The 19,151-nt window shown below is 43.7% G+C and overlaps 1 protein-coding gene and 1 long non-coding RNA gene across 3 annotated transcripts in view; one reads left to right on the forward strand and one right to left on the reverse strand.

The window, feature by feature from the left end:
• Positions 1-1,376: 1,376 nt before the first annotated feature.
• LOC119392873 (peptidyl-prolyl cis-trans isomerase) lies at positions 1,377-2,013 on the reverse strand. The gene has a single exon (XM_037659804.1). It carries the CDS (start codon positions 1,920-1,922, stop codon positions 1,422-1,424), a length of 501 nt encoding a protein of 166 aa, XP_037515732.1. The 5' UTR covers positions 1,923-2,013; the 3' UTR covers positions 1,377-1,421.
• A 4,313-nt stretch (positions 2,014-6,326) lies between these two features.
• LOC125758741 (uncharacterized) overlaps positions 6,327-19,151 on the forward strand; it is a 23,573-nt gene continuing 10,748 nt past the window's right edge. Inside the window, exons 1-2 of one of the 2 annotated variants that reach the window (XR_007416375.1) lie at positions 6,327-6,349; positions 6,679-6,759. This is a non-coding gene — a long non-coding RNA (uncharacterized LOC125758741). Of the gene's footprint in view, positions 6,350-6,511; positions 6,592-6,678; positions 6,760-19,151 lie in introns of those variants that run through there. The other variant, XR_007416374.1, reaches the window with a different exon arrangement.

The raw sequence follows: 19,151 nt of genomic DNA on the forward strand, positions 1-19,151 counted from the left end.
ACATGCATGTCTTGATTGTCTTGTTACCACCTGTCATTTGTATTCGCCATGCAGTCACGTCACACAAAACCAAATCTGGTACATGTCAAGCTTGCGAAACGGCCCCGATCTCCCCGAGACCATGTCATGTAAATCATGCTTTACATGACACGCATGTCATGATGTTAATGTTATGACCTACCTTGCCATACAGTCATGTTATGCCATACGAATTATGGTATACATCCCATCAGGCCCGTAGCCAGGAATTTATTCCGGGGGGGGGGGGGAGGGGGGCACTTGCTGAAAGCCCTGACCATTTGAGAAAAACGCCTATTTTCATTATTTTCGGTAAACACCATGTATCATAAGAATTTCGGGGGGGGGGCCCTCCCCCCTGGCTACGGGCCTGCATCCCATTAACGAAGCGGCCAGGAGCGCACAGAGTCATAGATAGATAGATAGATAGATAGATAGATAGATAGATAGATAGATAGATAGATAGATAGATAGATAGATAGATAGATAGATAGATAGATAGATGGATAGATAGATAGATAGATAGATAGATAGATAGATAGATAGATAGATAGATAGATAGATAGATAGATAGATAGATAGATAGATAGATAGATAGATAGATAGATAGATAGATACGCTCAAAGTCGCAGAAGTTCGCTAAGAAATGCTTCGCACTTAAAAGACGTGTTATTGTATTTTCTTGTCACAAGAGATGTCCTTTACGCAGTAGCGACGAAGCTCTGGAAACACAATGTTAGACATTTTCTACTTTTGTTCCAATGAAAATGATGCGCATGTTTTCATAATATCATTCTGCAGCCCTCCAAGAACATTCTGGGGGATTTTGAACAAGATTGAGAGTTTTTATTATTATCAATTTTTGAATCGAGGTACACTTTTGTCTTTTTGATGTTTCGATCATAAACATTTACTACTTTAGAAACTATTAAAGAAATACAAATGCATAGGTTTATTATTCACACAAAGGCATATTCATACTGCAAACATGAACAAGCTAAGATGTTCACAGAAGTAGCAGCAGCGTCCCGAAGTTGACTAATTTTAAAAAACGCAGCGTTTTCGAGAATTTTTTAAAATACATAATTTTGCTCAGAATTCCATAAAATGATGAGAGCTACTTCCTCTTCACTTCTATTTGTGCTAAAAAGAAAGATATTTGTAATATATAGCATCAGTGGCCGTCGGTACGGTTGCGAACTTACGATAAAGCACTCTTCGTAAAATGGTCGTCGTCAAGCGGCGACCCTTGTCGCCTTTTCCTCTGTTGAAAAAAAAAAGAATTTAAAACTAATAGCGATTTCACGCTATTCAGTCATATGGCCCCACATGCAAAATTATCAGGAAAATCGGACACATCAAGAATCAAGCCTTTTTAATCTATCTTTCGTGGTAGATAGACCTCATGCGACACCGCAGTCGCTGATGGTCACGGTCTTCGTGGGCTTCCCGTCAGGGCTACCGCACTCTTCCAGCTTCTGTAGCGTACCAAGTCCATCTATTACTTTCCCCACGACAACGTCTTTCTTGTCCAGATACGTGGCTTTTGCAAAAAGGATATAAAAGCGCGAGTTGACGTTGTTCGCCTTCCCGCTGCTTTCCATTGAAACCACACCGCGCTCGTTATGTGAGAGGTTGAAGTTCTCATCTTCGAACGCCTTGCCATAAATGGACTTGCCACCCTTCCCATTGTTCTGCTCCACGTCCCCTGACACCGCGGCAAAGTTCGAAGCCACCCGGTAGAAGGTGCAGTTCTTGTAGCCGAACCCGGGTTGTCCTGTGCAGAGCTGCCTGAAATTTTCAGCGGTCCGAGGTACGATGTCCTTTCGTAACTCGATAGTCAACTTTCCCAACTTCACATTATCTGCTGCTGTCAGCTCGAGAAAGACGCGTGGGTTCGTCATGTCAATAAAACGGCGAGATTTAACAAGGCTAAACAACAGAATGGAATCCTCCTGCAAGGCCTATCGCTGACTCAGTTGCGTTCGAAGTTGAGTGTACACTAGGCTTGCCCTGAGAGCTGAGAGAATTACATAGGTGGCAGTAGTAACGTGTTGTGATACAAAACCTTCTTTTTTTTTAATGAAAGGTTCCAAATGGTATTAATGGATCTGATTTTGTAAATGGCTTTGCACACAAGTAGAGGCTTGTTTGCAATAATTTCGGTCATTGTGTGCTGTGTTAAAATTGCATTGTTTGGGTAGAGTGACCTAGAATAGGGGGAGTGTCCAAAGCGCCGCGCGAATACATGGGAGGAGCGAGGGCCTTTTGCGGTGAACTTCCGCGCCGCGGCGCTGCCGTGCCGGACCACGGCCGGTCTGGAGGAGCGCGCTCGCTCCTTCCCGGCCGTGGCCGGACCCGTGGGCTTTCTCCGCGGCGGAAGCCGCGTCAAAGCGGCGACCGTCTGCTACGCGCTGATATTTTGGCCGCTATTAGCTAAAATTGCGGAAATTTGGGCAATATTTAATACTGCATCACTGCAACATAATACTGCAGCGACGCGCTTCACACAGAGAACGCGTTCGTTAGTTTGTGTGCTGTGAAACGGGGATATTGTATATATCCTTTCAGCTGGTTTGTCATCGCATTGGTCCACACTTCCGCGGCTGTTTGAGGAACGCATCCTGCGCGCACTTCATCGTGAGAAAAGGCGTTAAAGTTACTTTCGTGTGGAATGACGAACGTAAACTTGCTGCAGGAGAGAATAAACTGGAGATAACCAGGAGAACGTAGCTCATGCCACGCTAACGCGTTTGCACCCTTCATATCCTATCTTTTATTTCGCACATTCGATTTGTTTTACAAGGCTTCCTCCGGTGCTCTGCTGTTTCAAGGCATTTCATGCGAAGCCGAATGTGTCAGTCGGCGTGGCCGCGCTACCAAAAGTAAAAATTAAAATTGGCAGGGAGGGGCACGAATGTATACGTATGCCCAACACGACCGATAGAATAACAGAGAGCTGAGCTAGTTGGTAAGTGAGCCAACCGTCGATTAACTTGCATAAAGATGAAATCAAATGCCTTAACAGTTATCTTCCACGTAGACCGCCATGCGTGCCGGATTGATAGGTTCGCCTGTTGCATGGGCATGCGCAGATAAGTTTTCGTGCCTTCTTTCTTTTCAGCCGTTGTGCATCTCTTCAGTTGTTAGTCGGCGTTTGTGGTGTCCTGACTTCTTTCTTGTGTCCGTGTTTGCACGCCCTGTCTTTTTAGAATGAACGACCGATGGGTCATGGCATCACTAACTTGACATGCTTGCCATTTGCGTAACGACTAGCAATAATATTATGGTGTGTGGCGCGCAAACCCGCTTTCTGTAGCCAGAAATAATTCTGACGATGTGTGGTCTGACGATTTGTTTCCGTCAGGTTCTAAAAAACGTGGTGGTCACCAATATCGATGTAAACATGTTAGACTTACCCATACATTTTGAAAACTGTATGGTGTGGTAAAATGTATGCGAAAAAATTACATGAAAAAAAAAACATGGTCTCTTACGCATTCGCCTGAGGTGACTCGAAAACGAAAGCCATCTTTTTCGTCAGTCGATGCATTGATCCTCCCTCGCCCCTCTCCGAAAGCTTTCTGCACATAACGTGGTTTCTGACTGCCGACAGGATCGTAGGCATTGCAAGCTTTCTGCACCTCACCTGTTTTTACATTGCCTCCGTGATCGGCCCCCGATCACGGAGGCAATGCAAAGTGACCATGTCATGTGATGGCGTCATCAGATGACGTCACGTTAAATGACAGCATAGTGACGTCACAAGTTCTGTGGACGTCATCGCGTGATGATTTTGTGCATCACTCGTGTTGGCTACGCGGGACGCCGACGGTAAATTTTCGTGCTTGATGAGGCATCTAAGGCTCTACCTTAAAAAAAAACAAGACAAATCAAAGTAAATGAAATGATAACAGTGCAACATCGTGTATGCCTCACTTCATGTTACGAGCGATCGCCCGAAAACGAACGTGATTCTCAGTTCAGAGCAGCTGATTGCGCGCGTCTGCGGGAAAAAAAAAAACAGGCTTGCTTTACTCGTCTAGTCATCTCTTTATATTTATTCAAGAGATGACCAGACACAAAATTGTGGTGGACGCTATATTGAGGTCATCAGGAAAAAGCGGGAAATTGCGGTCGGGTGCCCTGTTGGCGCGCACTCAACTGCCGCGGAGAGAATTGTATTTTACGTAACTACTCGTCCACATCTCTTTGTAAAGTCTCTGAACCGGCCCCGGGCGAACGCTAACCTCCGAGAACCGTGAAAACATCTGAAGTTGAGAATGAGTTGTTTGAAACTTTTCATATCGTATGGTGAAGGCTTGAATCAATGCACGCATCTCGCGCGAATGTTTCATACTGACGTTCAGCGATCCAATGCAACATGCAATATATATATATATATATATATATATATATATATATAAAGGAAAGAAGTGTTAATTTCAAGGGCTCGTTTTCTTTGTTATACACAATATTAATGAGCACTAACAGACAATAATGCCAAGGAAAGTATAGGGGATGTTTTTACTAGTAAATGTAAGGTAAATGTGAAGAAAGAAAAGTGGACGAAAAGATAGCTTGCCGCGGGCAGGGACCGAACCTGCGACCTTCGAATAACGTGTCCGATGCTCTACCAACTGAGCTACCGCGGCGGCCATCCCCCCGTCCACTTTATAGGGTATATATGTACATTTAAACGTGGGAGCGTCAGTCAGCGCCGCCAGTAGCCATGACGGCGAGTGTGGAACACCCTTTTTTGCCTGTTGGGGCGTCACGTAGCACGTGAACTTATTACGAGCTGGCAGCTGACCACGTTTAAATGTACATATATACCCTATAAAGTGGACGGGGGGATGGCCGCCGCGGTAGCTCAGTTGGTAGAGCATCGGACACGTTATTCGAAGGTCGCAGGTTCGGTCCCTGCCCGCGGCAAGCTATCTTTTCGTCCACTTTTCTTTCTTCACATTTACCTTACATTTACTAGTAAAAACATCCCCTATACTTTCCTTGGCATTATTGTCTGTTAGTGCTCATATATATATATATATATATATATATATATATATATATTATCGCATGTTGCATTTTTTCAGGCTAGGTACATAAGGGATCTCTGCATTTGAACAATTTTCTGATTCTGAAGTGATTAAGATATTACACTTCTATTTGTCAGTTTATTACTGCATTTTCGTTCAGGCAGCTTCTACAGCTAGAATGGGGACATTTGTAACTTTGTTTCATGATATCTGGATATTTGTAAAGCATTTTCTATATTGCGCCTTTTATGCAGAAACTTGTGGAATAAGGTTACTTTACCTGGCATTGCTTTTCGTTCAAATGTTTGCACACGGTGAGCCTTGTACGCTACCTCAGAAGAAGCCAACAGCATTGCGGTCATATGGCCGTCTCGACTCCACTTTTTTTCTTTTTTGTTTCCCTTGCGTCTTCCCGGTGTGCTCCGTCCATAATAAACAGCTAGTGGAGACTAATGAATTGTCGAATAAAGCTGTGTGCATATGGCTAGCAAACCAGTGGCGACCGTGAGTAAAAAGCTCGTAGTGTGAAGCGGTCACTGCGCGCAAGTATTTCAGCTGACTGCGCGTGCAATTTACTTTTTTTATTACTCTTAATTCTTGTATGCGTGATGCTATTGCCCGATTACTCGTGCGAATAAGTTTGTTTTCGTTCTTTGCTTGTGCGTGTCCGTTTTGCGCGTTTTTACGCACGCACCAACGTTCTCGAACTCTGTGACCGGAACTAGGCCACGCTGATGCCGCTTGACAAATGATTTTTTGCACTCTGTTGTTGCCCCAGCTCTAACACAACACTTAAAGATGGATAAGCTCCATTCCGCACCGCATTATAAAGGTTAAGTAGACTTCAAGTGCCCTGTGTGGAAACGCGGCGCAGAAAACTACAGCGCGTAGCAGACGCCCCTCGCCTTCCGCGCGCTTCCCGAGCACGGAAAGCCCACGGGTCCGGCGCAGCAGCGGCGCGGCGCGGGAGTTCACGGCAAAAGGCCCACGCGGGAGCCGGCGCTAAAGTGAGCTTTACCGGCGCTTTGGACACTCCCCATAGAGTAATATGCACTCCCCCTATTCTAGGTCACTCTAGTTTGGGGCATAGTTTCCTACGCGACATTTGTTTTCGTGGCCACTACAGGGAGCGACCGCCGCGCCGCCATCCGATAGCGCCTGAATCGCGCTTCTGGGCACTTTTTCTCCCTGAAGACGGCCGCTGGCCTAGGTACTGAGGAGGAGAACGCCCCTAGCTCCACTTGTCCCTAAACGCGCTTCGCGCCGGCGCGCCGGTGTCAACTAACGTCAAGGTAAGTTCTTGCATTCCTTGTTCTGCGATGTTTTCTACGCGCGACGATGAAATTTCTCCACGCAGTACGCGTGTCTACTTAGAACTATTTTCAGCGTGACAGTTTTTGTATTTTCTTGTAGCCTGGGAACACCGTTCAATTGGTGCGACAGAAACTATGCAGCTTCCGTCTCACGCATTGTATGGAAACGGTTGAATACCGTTTGTAGTTACTTTCTTGCCCTAGAGTTGAACTAGTAAAAGGTTTGTGACACACACTTATGAGAACGAATGCAATAAGCTAGGTCTTCGCTTGTACATTAGCGTGCAAAAATGCTTTTATTTGCGCAGGTGCCCATGCTGCGAGTGCAGTCGTAACGCTTTGACGTTGGATCCGAGCCCATGGAGAAAGTTGGAGCTGTAGAGCTGTATGTAAGTACACTTTGTGCGTGCATATTCTTCGTTTGACCATTGTGAAATATGTCAGAAGTGGTGTACTAATCAGTGCACAAAAATTGATCTGCCAACGTTAAACAAAAAGCATTTAATAATGAGCCGTAGCGTCCCCCCTTCACTGCTCATGGGCTTTTTTTCATTAGCATATTGGGCACAGCCACTGCTCTGCCAAGAAGCCAGACATGAAGTTCAAGGGGACACAGCTTTTGCATCGGTCTGGCTTTAATGAGGGCAACTTGCGCTGTGATTCAAAATTTTATTTTCAAGCCATTGTTCAAAGCTTTACAGGAGGCTAACACATACAAGAGGGCTCTCGTGGTTCAAAAACCGTGGGCAGGACCGCTCAAAGTAAAAGAAATCTAGGCCGAAGGTTTACAGGTTAGTATGATTGAAAATTGGGCAAGTTGGTAACAATTCATAGCTGGTAGAGGCAAAACAGTGCGAAATAACAGAGACCAAGGACGAGTAGACACGACACGAGTGCTGACTTTCAACTGAAAAGCTTATTGAAGAAACATCATAATATACTCTTTCTGCACATGCTCTTACAAGGCAAGAAACTCATGACGACGTCATGGCATTGAAGTGGTGTTTGCAGCCAAGAATAAAGTTGGTGATATCTGCACAGCAGTGCGGAAAAAGGCCCAGTGGTGAAGGATTCATATTCCATTAAGCACACGAATGTTTTTGTGCCATTGGCATTGTGTACAGCATACCCTTCACGTGTGGAAGTGTTTACATTGGGCAATCGGGGCGACGCGTAAAGTCGCAACTGAGGGAGCATCAAAATTCCCCGAGAGGTAATGTTTGCTCGACGCACTTGTCAATGCACTGCCAAGATTGCGGGTACACTGCAGAATTTTCTAGAATGAGGATTCTTTTCCGCCACCACGACCAGTTGACACGTGAAATCTTCGAGGCCCGCAAAATACAGAAGGCAGGACATAACTGTGTCATTCAGTCTTCAATAGCCCTCCAGGAAAAGGAAATTTCCTTTTTAGATGCTTGTAATCGTTAACAGTGCTAAGATTACTAGCAAGAGCGAGCCAAAGAGCCCGGATGAAAGCATGCCAGTTTCATTACCATCTGCTATTGCCATGTATTAGCATGGCTCTTATGACAAACACCGACATCCCGGAATATTTTCTGGCTGTTTTAGGTCAGCAGTTATGTACAAGCTTCCTAAATTCTTCCATTGCATGCTATGTTCTATCGTAAATTAGAGGCTCAAGACATCAAGTACATCAACAGTTTCTTCCGTTGTTTGTTATTGAAAGCATGTTGTAGGGATGGGTATGTTTCTGTATGAGATAGATTTTGCACATACCGCAGATCCATATATGCTCAAATACTGCAGAAAGTTTCAGTATTATCGTCACCATCTTTCAAAGTAGCATTTGGCGTTGTTAGTTGCCTAGTTTCTGAAGGAAGAAGAAAACTGGAAAGTGAGTTCCTGGACTCCAATCTCAAAGGCGATGCTTTACCTCCATGCACATTCATCGACGTTCGAAAAAAAAAATGACAAATTCGCATAAGATCTGCATATTTTTGTTGGAATCCTTCGGTATTACCTTTCATGTTAACTAGTTTATTTGTATAGGGAGAGGCTGCTCAATTACCTTGTCTGGAATCGGTGCACTGAGTTTGTGTGCTATGCTTAATTTGGCAGTTGCAGGGTGGTAAGGCATAGCCTTTCAGATAGCAGACTTGTCTACCATCTTTCTGGTGCTCCTGCCACGGGCTGAAGCCAATTAAATCCTTGTGAAATGTTTGCCGAAGGTTCAACGGTGTGCACACTAGCATGTCCCAACCGATCAGGACAGAAGATAGTCAACAAGTTTGGAGAAAATGTAAAAATTCTGCACGGTGCATTCACATTTCAGTGGACATTTGCTGGCTGGCGCATCCTCTTGCCAAAGTCCAACATCAGGGGAAAGTGCAGTGCTGCATGTCTGGAAAAAAAGTTCATTGACTAAACACCAAGCGATGTCTGCCAAGGTGTCGAGCTTTCAAAGTGCAAAGAGAGAGTAAGCTTGCTCTAACAAACATAGCAGTGGTTATGAAAATGATAATGTGCATTTGTAAGTACATACTGTCATAGTGCGCTCGGTGCAAAACAAGTAACCAACTAAGGCATGCCGAGTTTTAAATAGCATAGATGTATTATGTCCGGTACCGCCTCACACAAGAAACGCCTGCTGGTGTGCCATACCCTTCTACCTATGAATTCGCAGCAATTGGGGACCTATTAATTGCACCGTGGCACTGATAACGATGTAGACTTTCTAGAACAAATGGCTCGGCAGCTACAAAAGTGGGCTTGCTACGAAACGTATAATGCAGATGGCACTTTCATCGGTACTAAAGGTTTTGAAAACGTGCAAATGCTTCACAAGCTTGCCCTCGGATGCGTGAACATTTCTAAAGACACCGTGTGTTTCACTTATAAGGATTTGTGCAGGTGGTATAAATAACCATTGCAGCATCGCAGAAAGTGTCAAAAACATGCTTGGAAAATGTTCCGATTTGTCGTAATTTCTGAAACATAGGGTAAGCTGCTGCATGCATATGTTTGACTGACTTCATTGTGAGTTTTGCATGCAGGACGAAATTAGCATTCTGGTAATTCCATAACCAGGTCACAATTGTGAGACATACTGTTGTGGAGGAACTCATTGATTTGCCTACCCAGGATTCCATAAAACACCTAAATTTAATTGCACTGTGTGGGACAATATCAACTGTTCAGTTGCACCTGCTTTTGGCTGTTACAAGTTTAGTGCTGTTTACCAATGTTTCGCTGCTGCGCTTATGTGTATTTTGTGGTTGAAATTGCTTTAATTTTAAAGGAGTACTGACACGATTTTGAGACATCGCAAAAGGGACATTTTTGGTTTCCTTGGTATGCTGTGTCAACGATGTCCACACACCGGAGTCGGAGAACACGTATCAAATATTTTAATTTGACTTTGAAGTTTTCGTCGCTGAGCATCTGCAAGCCAGCCACAGTACAATGGGCATTATCCTGACGAGTCAAGACAGTTCCCTCGAGTTTGCAAGTTCTGCATCCTGCATGCAGCCTATATCGTAGAAATCACTGTCAGGGTCACTGGGACAACAATTAACTTATCATTGTTTATGTGCACCACGGGCAGATGATGGATTTGCCGCTAGTACGTCGCAAGTTTCTGTATCCCTGTCACTGTGACATCACACTGCTATGAAACTTCACCGAGAAGCCGCCCCCTCGATATCGAAACCAAAAGTGTCTTTTTAAGGTAGCGATAAATAAAATACATACGATGCATTCCCAGGCACCACAATACTTGTTTTAGGTTTCTCGACACCAGTATTTTTATTTAGAGCATCAATCCGAAAATTTTTAAAATTCATGTCAGTACTCCTTCACATATCTTTTTTCCTGTCTGTACTCATAAGTAACCTCAACTCACTTGGTAAGAATCTTTAGCACATAAGCGACACAAGGACGAAAAAGGAGGGACAACGTCTGCACTGACTTTCAACGAAATGGTTTATTGCACGCAAGGCACTAATAGACACAGTGGTGGTGCCCTAGCGATTCACAAAGATGCCATGCTGAGAGATATGTCTTTTAGATGTGAAGCATCTTATAGCGGAGTTCAATCCGGTGGTGGTGTGCGGCGTGACCACCCTTACTGCGCATGCGCAAGCCCTCTCCACACACCTCTCCCTCTCCACTTTCCCTCTCCCCATGCCCTTTCCCCTTCCACTTTCCCTCTCCACTCACCCTCTGAAACGCGGGCTCTACATGCCGAGACGCTGCTTCGCATCGCCTCATGGTCCCCTTTAGCGGGAGATGGTGTGATTTTTTTCTGTTTATTTTGACAAAATATATGGCACACTATAATCACTTCACGAACTACTACACATTCAATACAGTTAATTCTTTATTCGAGAAGGATAGTTGCGGAGTGCTAACACAATTGGTACCCACTTTTACAATTTTTGCAGCTTCTATTATCAGTCTCGTTAGTTCAACTCTATTAGCTGATGAAACCTTTGTGTCCTGAAAGAAAGGTTCATACTCTCATGCCCTACACTGTGACGCCAGCCATCCATCGTTGCATTTGTTCACAAGATTACAGTGCTCTCTTAACCTATCATTCATGCAGTGGCCCATTTCCTGACATACCACTTACCACATGAAAGAGGTATCTGATAAACGACAGCTTCTCAGCATGTCCTATGTCGTTTTGTGCAAGCAATTGTCTTCTTTGGTGCTTGACTACTAATTCTGCAAATCGATTTCAGCTTGCTTGGAGTTGAAAAACTACTTGTACATTAGCACGTGATGCCATCCTTTCCATAACTGTAGTTGGATAGCGTAACAACTCAACAGGACACACAGCACATGGGAAAGGTTCACACACAATGCGTTGCACAAACAGAAGTGTAAGTCGTAAAAGGCTTAAATTAGGAAGTACCGCTCCATTGCTCTAGTTGGCTGTTCCAACAGTGATGTCGCTGAAAAAAGAATAGCTGATGTGCCATACTTGCACAAAATTTAGCATTACATAATAAGGTTGGTGTCACATACAAATGTGCAAATAGTTTTCCAGCTCTATGAAAGCTGAAATCAATTTGCAGAATTTGCAGTCAAGCACGGAAGAAAACGATATAGGATGTGGTTTGCGGAATGTAGACAAGCTGTTGCTTATCAGATACCTCTTTTCTGCAGTAAGCAGTATGCTGGGCAAACAAGCAGCTGCATGAATGGTAGGTTAAGATAGCATTGTAATGTGTGAACCTTTCTTGCAGAACACAGAGGTTTTGTCAATCAACAGAGCTAAACTAACGAGGTTTATAATACTATTTGCTGCAGGAATTGCAAAAATTGGGTACCAATCGTGTTAGCACTCTGTCTCTGTCCTTGTCGGATAAAAAATCTGCTTTCTTGATTGTGCAATAGTTCGTTAGTTGATTAGTGTTACGTACCTCTTGTAAAAATGAAGCAGAAAAATACAAATCTCTGTGCATGGCTTCTTGGTGCAGTGTGAGGGCACCAACGCTGTATAAACGTTTGCCTCGTGTGCAATAAACGATTTTGTTTAAAGTTAGCGCATGTGTTGTGTCTCTCCATGTTTCTCCTCGTGTTGCTTATGTGCAAAAAATTCTTAGTATGTTGCCAACTAAGCTAAACCTCTGTCACCCTGTGCTGTATCGTCTGTTGTCTTTTGACCAAACTGTAGCCTCTTGTTTTTTTTGGTATGCAGGTGTATGTGCATGCTTGACTGAAACATTCTTTTAATATGCCTTTTGTGTGCAAGATGAAATTAGAATTCCAGATATTCCCAAAACCACAATATGATTGTCACACACAGTGCTGTGGAGGAGCTCGTTAATTTTGCCTACCCTAGATTCTTTAGCATATCTAGATTTACTTCATTAAGTGAGACAAAATCAGCTGTTCAACCGCCCCTGCTTTTGGCATTTACAAATGTTCGACAATTCGACAAATTATTGCTGCTGTGCTTGTGCGTTTGCCAAGTCAGCCTTCCGATTTTTGTTGTGGTGATACATGCCTGCTCGATGGAGACACCTTGTACTTATTGTGCCTTTTGCGTGCAGGTTTTGGACAAAGTCATCAATTCCATTGCTCTTCCTATGCCAAGTGGCCAGGATAATGGTTGAAATTGCTACAATAAAGGTTATGATCAACAACATTTGTTGAAATTTGCATTTACTTTTGGAAGCGCAGTATAACGCATTCCATGCAACATTACTAATGAAAATGAGTCTACTTAAAATGCTTATGTTGTCTGGAGCGCAATGGATTAAGCGAGTGCCATGTCGGAATAAACAGCATTAACTAATTCTTTGGACAAAAGACACAGATTTTGCTGATATGAAAAATTCTTGTACACGGGGTGATGCTGGAGCTGTTTTGACAAGCGTACTTGTCGTCTTCGTGGCTGCAACTTTGAGACAAGTCTTGTCGAAATGTTGGCTCCAGTGACACCCTAGTCAAAGCGTTGTAACATGCCAGCATTTCACAATCAAAAGTTTTAGCTGTTCACTGTTAGCCTGTTACACCCCGGTGGCGCAAGCTGAGGCATTTATTTTATGTCTTTCTTTATGCCTCAACATAACTTCTATCAAAAGTGATAACTAATGGGAAGTCTGCATATAATGGCATCGGATTAATTTCTGGAGCTTCTCTAGCCAGTAAAATTGATAATCCAAAAACGGCAGAAGTTCAGGGGAAAATGGCGGCTTGAAAAGGTGAAAAATTCTTGGACACGGAGTGTCGCTGGAGTCAGCGTTTCGACAAGCAGTCTTGTCTTCTTCAAGGGTAAAAATTGCTGCTGAATGAAAGAATTCGATGCAGAGACCACTTATTCGACACCTTTATTTTAGCCAAATGGCGCATAAGTGTTTTAAAATACAGCAAAAATCCCCATATCTCCCGTGGAGCAAAGTCTCTCGATTTCTTTTCATCGAAGCGAGTGGGTCGGCGGCCGTAAATGACGGGAGGCGCTCAAGGATAGCTTTCGGTTTCGTTTTGACTGCGCGAAGCGCCACCTGCTTCCTGCAACTGGTGTCATGGAGACTTCCTGTTTAACTTTTTGAAACTCCAAGCGATTGCAACCTTTCCTTGCACTGTTGTACTTGATATTGTGGAATATATATGCGCCTGTGTACGTTATGGTTATATTAGGCACCATCCGGGATATCAAGCATCGAAATCTGATGTGCGACACTTGCGCTTTGCCACTAGAAGGTAAGCGAAAGACCACTGCATGCTGCACGACGTTCCTGCCGTCTGCGTAGTGAAGCAAATATGTATCGTCTTTACGGCGACCGCTGTCCTTGCATCTTGGCACGACGTAGGCGGGATCGACTCCTTCAATGTTTATCGTAGAAGAAAGTGAGCCGCGCCAATACGGACACTAGAGAACCAGACATCGTGTCTTCTCATGTGTCGGCTTTTGACGCTTTTCGTCCCATTAAGACTGATTCCTACCTCTAGAAACTTTCTCTCGTTCTTTGTGTTTATATTCTGCCCTTTTCACAGGACTTTGAAACGAGGTCGCATTCGTTCGTCAACTGACGCAACGTGCAGAATGTTGCCTTTGCCTTGTTCGCAAAAGAAGGTAGTCAATACCACGCCATCGGAGGGCATAAAATCCGTCAAAAATAAATTGACATGCTTCCTGAAGTCTGAAAGGGCTAGGTCATTTTCTGCATCGCAAGAAGCCAGTCACGTGTTTGGCGCTACAGCGGACCCTCCACGGGCTGCTGCGGCTACTATCCCAGCCTTTAAATCCGTTCCACTCCTAGCGCGAGTGCGCCGATACAGCTGTGGCAGACTTGTCTACGATGCTTACATTGAATGCTGCAAGCTGCGTACATTGAAATTGTTTTATTTTACACGTACATAAAATACGATTCGTGCATGCAGAACAAACAAGGCGTTAAATAGGGCGGCATGGCTCATCTGTTTACATCACCACATTGGGAACCAATCGCACTGTTTGCATGAATGGCAATCCCCCCCAAGCGAAGGTGACTGAAGACATAGGTGTAAGTGCAGTATTCATATATTACACTATTTAAAGCCTACTAAGTGACATGGTTTAGACAACCTGTTACCTAAGGACCTACCAACATTGTGCATTTGTACAGAGCTGTCTATGCTTTCAGCGTGCCTTTAACTTGAGGCACTTAAATTATTTCCTTATCTTATTATCTACTCCATCTATCTTCTAGCTGCCCTTATCCGGGTGCTCTCATGGCCACTTCCGTAACTGGTATTGGGCGTAAGGCATACCACTGGAAGAGCAGACGCCACCTTTGGTGCAACGTGCTAGGCAGGCTCATGTGGTCATAGTGGCTGCTTAGTCTGCTTTGGGAGCACCAGAGCGAGCTGAAAACAAAACTTTAGAATGCCACCTGCGCTGTAATTCTGAGTGACTGGGGAGGTTTTCCTGCTGTTGCTGTGTGCTCGACAACACTTGAAAGAAATCACTACATTATGTAGCCACTGTCTTTGGAGGAGTTTTGTATGGTAGGCCAGTGCTCAATGCAGGGCGTACGCTATGGAGCCTGCTGCCAGCTTTCACATGTGTCCGCAGGGTAAGAAGGTGCATGAATCTGTGAATGCAGAACTTAGAAATTGTAAACAGCTATTGGCTAGTACTTCCGCAAGGAAGATTTCTGCTTTGACGTGGGGCTGCGATGTTCGGTGAGTAGCAGGAAGCACTCACCGAGACTCGCTTGTGAACGCTGCCCAGCTAATGATGCTTTTCTTCCTCAAGGTGGCCCATACGTTTCTTACCTCCATATCGCCCCCAAAATTAGGTTGATGCACTCAAGCTAATTTCAATTAAGTTGACCTGTCCCAAATCCATTTGTTTTCTACAAAGCCATATGTATTCTTGTTGGAAAAGTGCCACACCTTTGCATTATAGACATAATATTGGCACCGAAATTGCTGGAAAACTTGCCATAGACTTTTGCACATTAAAAATTTCTATTGCAGTCTCTACACCTTGTTTTTACCCTGCTTTGTAGCTGCAAGCTCGTTGCTACAGTAACTTCTCAGTTTCTGCGGTTCCTAGCCCATGCATGTCTTTGTGTGCCGGCGTTGTTTGGAGAACTAGTCCAGCGAAGTTGCTATGTGATATTTGTTCACCTCCACGTTGCACAATACCACATGTTTTGCCTCGTAGACTGCTTCTACTTCTAACAGCAGTTGCGTAGTCTGCCGTCTTAAGCTTTGGCGTATGAAAGCTCTGATGCTATAGTAGGGCGGCAGCTGCCATAGCCGTGGTCGTCCACGTGGTCCTCACCTTGGTCGTCCACCTTGGTACTCACTAACCAAGGTTGTTGGCCGTGCGTATTGTTTCGATATTTTTTCTCGTGACATCAGACTTGTACGCCTGATCGCTGTACGACTATGGCTACAATGACCAGATGTAGGCACTTGCTAGCGCTGCCTGGCAGGCTGAGCTCAATGCGCTCGGTGCAGGCTCAGTGTGCTTAGTGCAGTGAGCTCAGTGCAGGCCTCCTGTAGATATAATGGAAAGGGAGCAATAGGAATCATTTTAAAAAAGAAGGCTCTTGTTTGTTTTAGTGCCATCCAAAGAATGTTTTGAATTATGAAAAGAAGCAGCTGGAAATTGCTCACTGACGAGACTGATAACTGTAGATACGACACCACCTGATTAATAATAATTATAAGAAAAAAAAAAGGCTCTTCCCGACAGCACACACAAGTCACCATAGATGTCAATTTGCCTAAAGTTTAAATTATCTTTGAAAAGCCTTGACAACATCCACGCACTGACAGTTTATTGTGTATGCAGTTAAACAATATGCTGCGTACTTGCAATCGCCAACTTGATGCTTCATTCTTGCATCTGCCATTTAGTTAGTTTCAACATTAGCTTGAACAAATGTCATATGTGGGTCATTTCTTGAGGGATTTGACAGCAGGACTCGAGAGATCTCCATAATGACTGAAATCTGGACCTTGATTCTGAAATATACAGTTTTTGTTCCATGGTTATTTTTCACCGCACTGCAACCTCACATGGGGGTGCCAAAGGAAAAAGTGCTTAAAACCAGTCGTGTCTCTGTAGCTCATAAACATACTTATTAGAAGTCTTTTAGCAAGTTACGGAAATATAGTACGCAAATACGGTAAGGCTGTATGGTAGCGTTCCTCCTTTCCCGCTCGTTGTGCTTTTGCCGGTGAAGGCAACCCAACACCACGAAAGCTTTCTCAAAGTTACTGTGCAGTTGTCACGCATCATTGTTGCCTGTCAGCCTACACATTGTTAACGAGGAACCTGTCGTTTGAGGGATTCACAGTTTCCTGAAACTGTCCACTGAACGGGGAGCGGCTTAAGCACAACGAGCAGGAAAGGAGGAGCGCTACCGTACTGCCTTACCTGTATTGTGTACCATATTTCCGTAGCTTGCTAAAGGACTGTTAAGAAAAAAAGTGCGGGACAAAGACAGTCATTCGTGGGTATGCCGCTACGAAAGGTCCGAGCCCGCGTGTTTGAGACCCCTGGTCTATATCATCCCAGGAACATGGAAATAGACACTGGAAGTTTTATAAGACATCTTGTGTGGGTTAGACAAGAGAAAGACATACCATTTATAGTTGGTGATTTACTGTAGCAAATGTGCTGCAGACCACCATGCTGCAGCCACACCGTGTAGATCGTGAATAAATGTTTTAATCACGTGTCTAACAACAGTTGGCGTGGCAGTGTTGACTGTCCGTTTTATAATAATGTAATAAAATTTACATATGTACTCCTACGGCTCAGCAAGCTAGAGTGTTAGCCAGTATTTTTGTATACAATTTGTGCACACACCATTTCTGCAATGCCTGCACGACTGGTGAGGTTTCCACTGACTAAAATGCTTTCTCATGATCTGTGAAGGTTATATATAGGGGTTGGTTATATTCCATGCAATTTATCCATAACATCAACAGTGCTAATAAGGTCTATTGTTGAGTAGCCTGTATGAAATCCTGCTTACTCATTTGGTTGATTGGATTCTAAGGTGGCTCCTAATTCTATTAGCTATTACTTTTGCAAATGCCTTGTTAGCAGTTATGAGTAAGCTGATCGGCTTATAATTTTTCAATCTCTTGATGCCCCTTTTCATTCAAACATTTATTTTGCAAAGCATGATTACAACAAAAAGGGATATACAGAAAAGGGTCCCTCGGTTATGAGACCATACCATGACCCCCGCACATGATTATTGGATACAAATTACAAATAGTACACAAGTTAACTGTACCGAAACAAGAAAAAAAATACATTAATACAAGACATTGATAAACAAAGCTTATAAGTACATAAAACTGTATAGTAATTCATACATAATTAATTAGGGCAATGTTCACATTCTTCAAAGATTTCAGTACGCTCACAGCAAAAAGGCATTGCATATACAAACTGGCCAGTTTTTCAAGAACAGTGCGCCCCCGTCTTTAAACAGATCTGCTGTTACCTGGCGTGTTATCGCAGAGCGAATGCTATTACTTTTTAATGCTTTTCCTCACATAGCCGTCTGGCACTGCTGAAAAATTCCTGGGCTGCATTTTTTGACCAGTGGCAGATGGCTGATGGCGGTAAAGGGCACAAGAAAACTAATAGCATCACTGTACAGCAACACCCCTGATCATACCTGGCTACTTTGCCCACGCATTCCCTCTAAGGCTTTCTTTCCTTCATGTTAAGCCACATGCTTAAGACACACAAAAAAAAAAGAAGACGCACACCACAAGAGAAGATGACTGGACGGGGCGCCACTCACAGCTGCTTTAATTCCCAGAAACCACACACACATATGTACCATCAATTCGCGCCTGCACAACAAACATCCATTTGAACATCAGGGGTAATACAATAACACCGCTCAATAAACTGTTTCTCAATCTTATATAAACTACTTATGTATCACTAACACACAAACTTTCTTGCTGTCTTATGTAAAAAGCTTCCATTAATTCTCTTGCTTTTGTGTCTTTGCTCCTGGCAGAATCTTCTCTAGGGGTGTGTTTTTTGTGCAGTGAAGCGGTTTTAAGATGAACAGATACCAATTCTTCTAACAAGAAGTTTTCGTTCCTTCACCTGCCATTGCTGGTGAGATTCGTCTGGACTACTACTATTATTACTACCATTGTTGTCCTGGCTGATCTCTGTAGAAAATCATAGCTGCTTTGACACACCTTATACATATTGGTAGTGAAACTGCCTTGCCTTTCTCTTAGTGCATACATATTTTTTGCCTGTGCCCAATTTCTCTTCACTGCTTTTAGGCTTCTTCTGTTCTTTAGAGCATGTTCAATTCTCTCCATATTGAACCTTCTTGTTGGCTACCTTACTCTTCTTTACTGTTTATCGGGTTGGAGGCTTTCATGCTCGGTGTTTCTTCAAGTGGCAGTACACAACCTTGCGGTCCAAAATTTCTGATGGAGAGATAAATGCGCACTTGTACGATGTGAACATGTTGCTGCAAGAATTTTGCGAATAAGTGCTGTAATAAGGAAGGCTCTCTACGTGAAAGTGCCCGTTAAGCTTTGGACATTGCTATTGCAGATCGCATATATCGATGCAACGAGAATCCCAATATCTTCCTTGTTGTACATCTCTAAATATCTTTGAACATAGCCATTTCCATCTTGAAGTGGTATCCTTTGGTCATCTTGCTGGTGTTGCTTCTGAAATGCCAATAAAAGTTACAATGTGGAAAGCTCGCTTTTGTTGTTTACTTGAAGACATCATTTAAAGTGCATATCCTGACTCACTTAAATTGTATTGACCTAGCACATGTACTGAAACAAGTGCACAAGG

The sequence above is a fragment of the Rhipicephalus sanguineus genome, chromosome 5, assembly GCF_013339695.2.
Source record: "Rhipicephalus sanguineus isolate Rsan-2018 chromosome 5, BIME_Rsan_1.4, whole genome shotgun sequence".
Lineage (NCBI taxonomy): Eukaryota > Metazoa > Arthropoda > Arachnida > Ixodida > Ixodidae > Rhipicephalus > Rhipicephalus sanguineus.